Source organism: Fulmarus glacialis, unplaced genomic scaffold, assembly GCF_000690835.1.
Source record: "Fulmarus glacialis isolate BGI_N327 unplaced genomic scaffold, ASM69083v1 scaffold18334, whole genome shotgun sequence".
Lineage (NCBI taxonomy): Eukaryota > Metazoa > Chordata > Aves > Procellariiformes > Procellariidae > Fulmarus > Fulmarus glacialis.
In genome coordinates this window covers 1,903-6,271 of record NW_009206280.1, presented here as the reverse complement: position 1 = coordinate 6,271, position 4,369 = coordinate 1,903, and the positions used below count along the sequence as shown (strand labels likewise).

Genomic DNA, 4,369 nt, shown 5'->3' with positions numbered 1-4,369 from the left:
TGGACTGCTGGACGAGCTGCTGGGCCAAGGGGTGCTGAGCCTCGAGGAGGTGGACGAGGTGCACGATAGATACACAGTGCGTGCCGACAAGGCCCGCTGCCTCATCGACAGCGTGCGCCTGAAGGGCCCCAGGGCCAGCCAGATCTTCATCAGCAGCCTCAGGAAGCGTGATGGCACCTTGGCGGAACAGCTGGGTCTGGCCACTGAGTCGGGTGAGAGATGCGGGGCCGTGGTCTGCCCCCGCCCATGCTGGGGCTCCCGGCGCACCTCTGGTGGGATGCTGGAGTGGGGCCTGGCCCTGGCGAGTGTCCAGGGCGTGAAGACAAGAGGCAGTTGGGCATCCCCGGTGTCACTGCTCTGTGGCACTGAGTCCCTCTTGCCATGCAGCAACGACAGGGCTCTCAGGAGTGGCCATTCCCCGTGGGGCTGAACAGGGACCCCCCAAAAGAGGCAGAGCCCAGCTCTGCTTGTCTGTCCATGCCCTGCAACAGTCCCCTCTTGCTTCAGGCGCTTCCCAGTGTAACTCTGGAGCTTTCTGCTTGCAGGGTCCCCTGGTGCGCAGCTGGCCTCCCCCAGGACTGAGGCCCCGCCTGGCCCCCCCGTCGGCATCCAGGGCCAGCAGTGGATCCGGCAGTGCTCCCTGAGCGAGTACCAGCGCATCAGGGACACAGAGGGAGACCAGGTGCTGCAGGCAGAGGAGATGAGAGGAGGGCTGGAGTGTGGCCCAGCCGCCCAGCCGGAGCAGGCAGGGGCTTGTCGAGGGGAGCCAGGGTCTTCTCTGACCCAGGAGCAGGGCAGGAGGTGTGGGGAGATGCCCACAGGGAGATGTGGTTGCTGCACCCGTGGGCCTTCTCTGCTATTAGCTGCCTCCCAAGAAAAGCCCCCTGCACCCACCCACCGCTGAGCGCTGCCTCCCTCCATCCTCACAGATCTATCCCATCCATCTACCGCGGGAGACGCGGACCCGTAGGGCCCTGCTCATCTGCAACATTGAGTTTGAGCACTTGAGGCGGCGGGATGGGGCTGAAGTGGATGTGGAGGGGATGACGAAGCTGCTGGAAGGGCTGGGCTACGTGGTGGACATCCATCGCAACTTAACTTCCGAGGTAAAGGACTGCACAAAGCAGCTGCCACTGGCCCCGGGAGTGGTGCGGAGACCCTCCTTGTGTGCGTTGCTGATGGGGGGCTCAGGCACCACAGGGACACCTCTGTCCCCAGTGCCAGTGGGTCCTGCCCACAGCTTGTGGCTGGGGGTCCCCTCTCCACACAGCTGGTCACAGGTGGCTGATGTTCCTTCCTTGTGCTGGTTCGTAGGGGATGGCTACAGTCATGAAGGATTTTGCGGATCTCAAAGAGCACTGGACCTCTGACAGCACCTTCCTGGTCTTCATGTCCCATGGGGTCAGGGCGGGGCTCTGCGGGACCAAGAGCAGATGCGAGACCACAGACATCCTTTCCCTCGACACCATCTACGAGAAATTCAACAACAAGCGCTGCCACGCACTGCTGCGCAAACCCAAAGTAGTCATTATCCAGTCCTGCCGTGGAGGTAAGTCCCCGCTACAAGGTGCCTACGAGGCAAGTGAGCCGGCCAGGCTCTCCCGGGGCACGTGAGCCCCGAGCACAAGGTGGGGACGGGACACCCCGTCATCGCTGATGGCTGGCCCTGCCTTCTTAGGCAACGTAGGGTCTGTGATGGTGAGTGACTCCGCGGACCCTGCCATGCCCACTCCCAGCTCCGCTCACACGATCCCTGCAGGGCTGGAAGATGACGCAATCTGTGAAGTCCACCTGGAGAGTGATTTTGGCACTTTACATTCCTCTACGCCTGGTAAGCAGTTCCTGGAGACAGTTGTCCTGCCTGAGAGCAGGTGAGGGAGACAGGACTCCCATTGCTGATGCCATGGGTCTCCTCCTTGGGGCAGGTTGCCGGGGGTCCCCTCCATCCGGTGACCGCTTGGGCATTGCTCCAACAGCCTCTGGAGAAGGCAGTGTTCCCCAATGCCAGGGTACAAGGCTGCTCCAGAACACCCATAGATCCCTCTTAGCGGCACCAGGGCCAGAGCTTTGTGCCCCTGCCTGGCTGCCTTCCCTTGCCCTGGCTTCAGCCCTCCCCACCGGCTCTGCCTGCACTCCTTCCCCAGCCGATTTATCGCACCACAGTGGCTGGCTGGGGGAAATTGTCTTCTCCTGCTGGGTCACAGATGGCTCCAGGCTGTGCCAGCCTGGCAGCTGGCATGGCTGGGAGCATGGGAGAGCAGGGAGGCTTGGAGAAAATACTTATGTCGCTTCTGTCTTCCCTGGGATGCCATGTCCTTTTCCCATGCTGTGGGTTGGATGGGCCAAATACAATGATCTTGGAGAAGGTGCCCCAGTCTCCTGCTCCGGCACCCGGTGTTAATCACTGTTGCAGTGAGGGACACCAGTGAAATCACACTTGGCATCTTCTGTCTCCCCAGATACTGTCTCCTGGAGAAGCCCAGTAACAGGTTCCATTTTCATCCAGCGCCTGATAGAGCAGTTTCGAAACCATGCCTGTAACAGCGACTTACAGGAGATCTTCCGAAAGGTGAGCCTTTGTAGTTAACTGCAGGTGTGCTGGTAGATGCAGCCATGCCAATGGTCAGAAATACTTCTCAGAGCAGAGCTCGGGCCAGGGCAGGCCATTTCTCGGCAGGCCCCTCGGAAGCAGGCTCTGTCAAAATGGGGTCTGATTTGGCCTGGAAAGTCAGCTGGATCTGTGGAGGCATCGGCACCCTCCCACTTGGTGGGCATGCAAGAGCCCAGCGTGTTGGCGCAGCCCGTGGCATCCCTTGTGCCACCAGACACATGCCTGGGGATGCCCCTGGGGATGCCTCCCGACTCCCTGCACCCTTCCCATGCTGGGAACGGTGCTGCTCTCATTTCTCCCCGCTGTCTCTCTCACCCCAGGTCCAATATTCCTTTGAAAAATTCCCTCGGCAGTTGCCATCACAAGAGCGGACTACGATGCTCAGGAAGTTCTACCTCTTCCCAGGCCACTGATCTCCTGCCTGTGGTGAGTCTCTTCACCTCACACCTTTGCAGCAGCCTTTTGTCTGTGCCCCAAACCCAGTACCCAGCCAGCAAGGAGAAGTGGGGAAAAATTCCCTACGGCTCCTGAGCTCCAGACCTCGCGGCTCGGACAGGATATCCAAAGGACTTGTGTGCTGGTAGCCAGAGCTGGGCAGTGGCCTGACTCCATCCCCATCTCCCAGCTGGCTGCAGGAGAGAAAGGTGCTCAAGGAACTTGTTTCAGTAGCCCGTGTCTCGGGAGCTTCTCGTGTAATGTTCTTCACAGGTGAAAAAATAATACATGGACAGCAAAAGTCTTTGAATTGGGGGGTAACACAGCAGAAAGCTCAAGGCGAATGCAGCCCTGCTCCAGAGAGATGCACTTCTTCAGAAAAGGAAAGGACAAGAGGAAAAGCCAAGAACAGCTCTGCAGAAACACAGTGAATCTCCGAACCAGCTACTTATGCCCCCTCTGCTAGGCAATTACAAACAGACCTGCAATAAAATAGTCCTTGGTCTCCTGTCCTCCCTTCCTTTTGTGGCCTCCAAACAACCCCAAACTGAGCAAACTCTTCCCAGGGAGCAGCAGAAACACCTGGCTCTGGAGCACCAAATGCAAAGCTGGTTAATGTCCCTCTTAACTGTCCCCAGAGAGAGCCTGTCCCCAGTTGCGACAGAGACGATCTGTCACTGCCCGAGCTGCTTCTGCCCCGTCTCTGGCTTTACCTGTCGTCTAATAAAGGGATTTTCACAGTAGACGGCACCACTCCTCTGCCTTTAGCCCGCGGTGGGTTGATGGCTGTTACGGCCGGCAGTAGCTGCTGTTACGTTGCCTTCTCGGGGGACGCCGAGGAGGCGGGAGGTGAGAAATTGGAGGGAGCTCAGGGAGAAGGGGACGCCCGCCTTCGGGGCAGGCTGGGCAGACGCGCTCCAGGGGGATTTCCGTGCCTCCCCCTTGCAGGCTCGCAGCATCTCCTTGCTCAGGGGGCAGCTTCCCCCACTCCCCGATCCTCCCGCTGCCCCCGAGGTGGAGGAAGGATGTGATTTCCCCTGGGAGCCAAGAAAGATCCTCAAACCTGTATCTCACACACACTGCTCCCACAGCTCGGCGCGTCACGGGCCCAGCCCAGTTGTCACCTGCCACCAGTATCCCCGCTGGTAAGCAAGAGCCCCTTGTGCCCACTGCCGCGCTCCCTGTCTCCCACAGCCCCATCCAAACCATTTTCTGCCTTGGCATGGATTCAGCTTTATTGCACGTTCTGCAAAGTCACAGCCAGATCCACAACCAGGTGGTCTGGCAGCAGGAAAACGAGAGGGCTCTCCTGCCCCCTCCCAG

At 59.6% G+C, this 4,369-nt stretch overlaps 1 protein-coding gene across 1 annotated transcript in view; it reads left to right on the top strand.

The window, feature by feature from the left end:
* LOC104075256 (caspase-1-like) overlaps positions 1-3,024 on the top strand; it is a 3,982-nt gene extending 958 nt beyond the window's left edge. Inside the window, exons 2-8 of the mRNA XM_009575695.1 lie at positions 6-212; positions 546-682; positions 930-1,106; positions 1,315-1,549; positions 1,679-1,831; positions 2,460-2,569; positions 2,932-3,024. Coding sequence (XP_009573990.1) covers positions 6-212; positions 546-682; positions 930-1,106; positions 1,315-1,549; positions 1,679-1,831; positions 2,460-2,569; positions 2,932-3,024 — 1,112 coding nt within the window. The remainder of the gene's footprint in view (positions 1-5; positions 213-545; positions 683-929; positions 1,107-1,314; positions 1,550-1,678; positions 1,832-2,459; positions 2,570-2,931) is intronic.
* Positions 3,025-4,369: the final 1,345 nt, after the last annotated feature.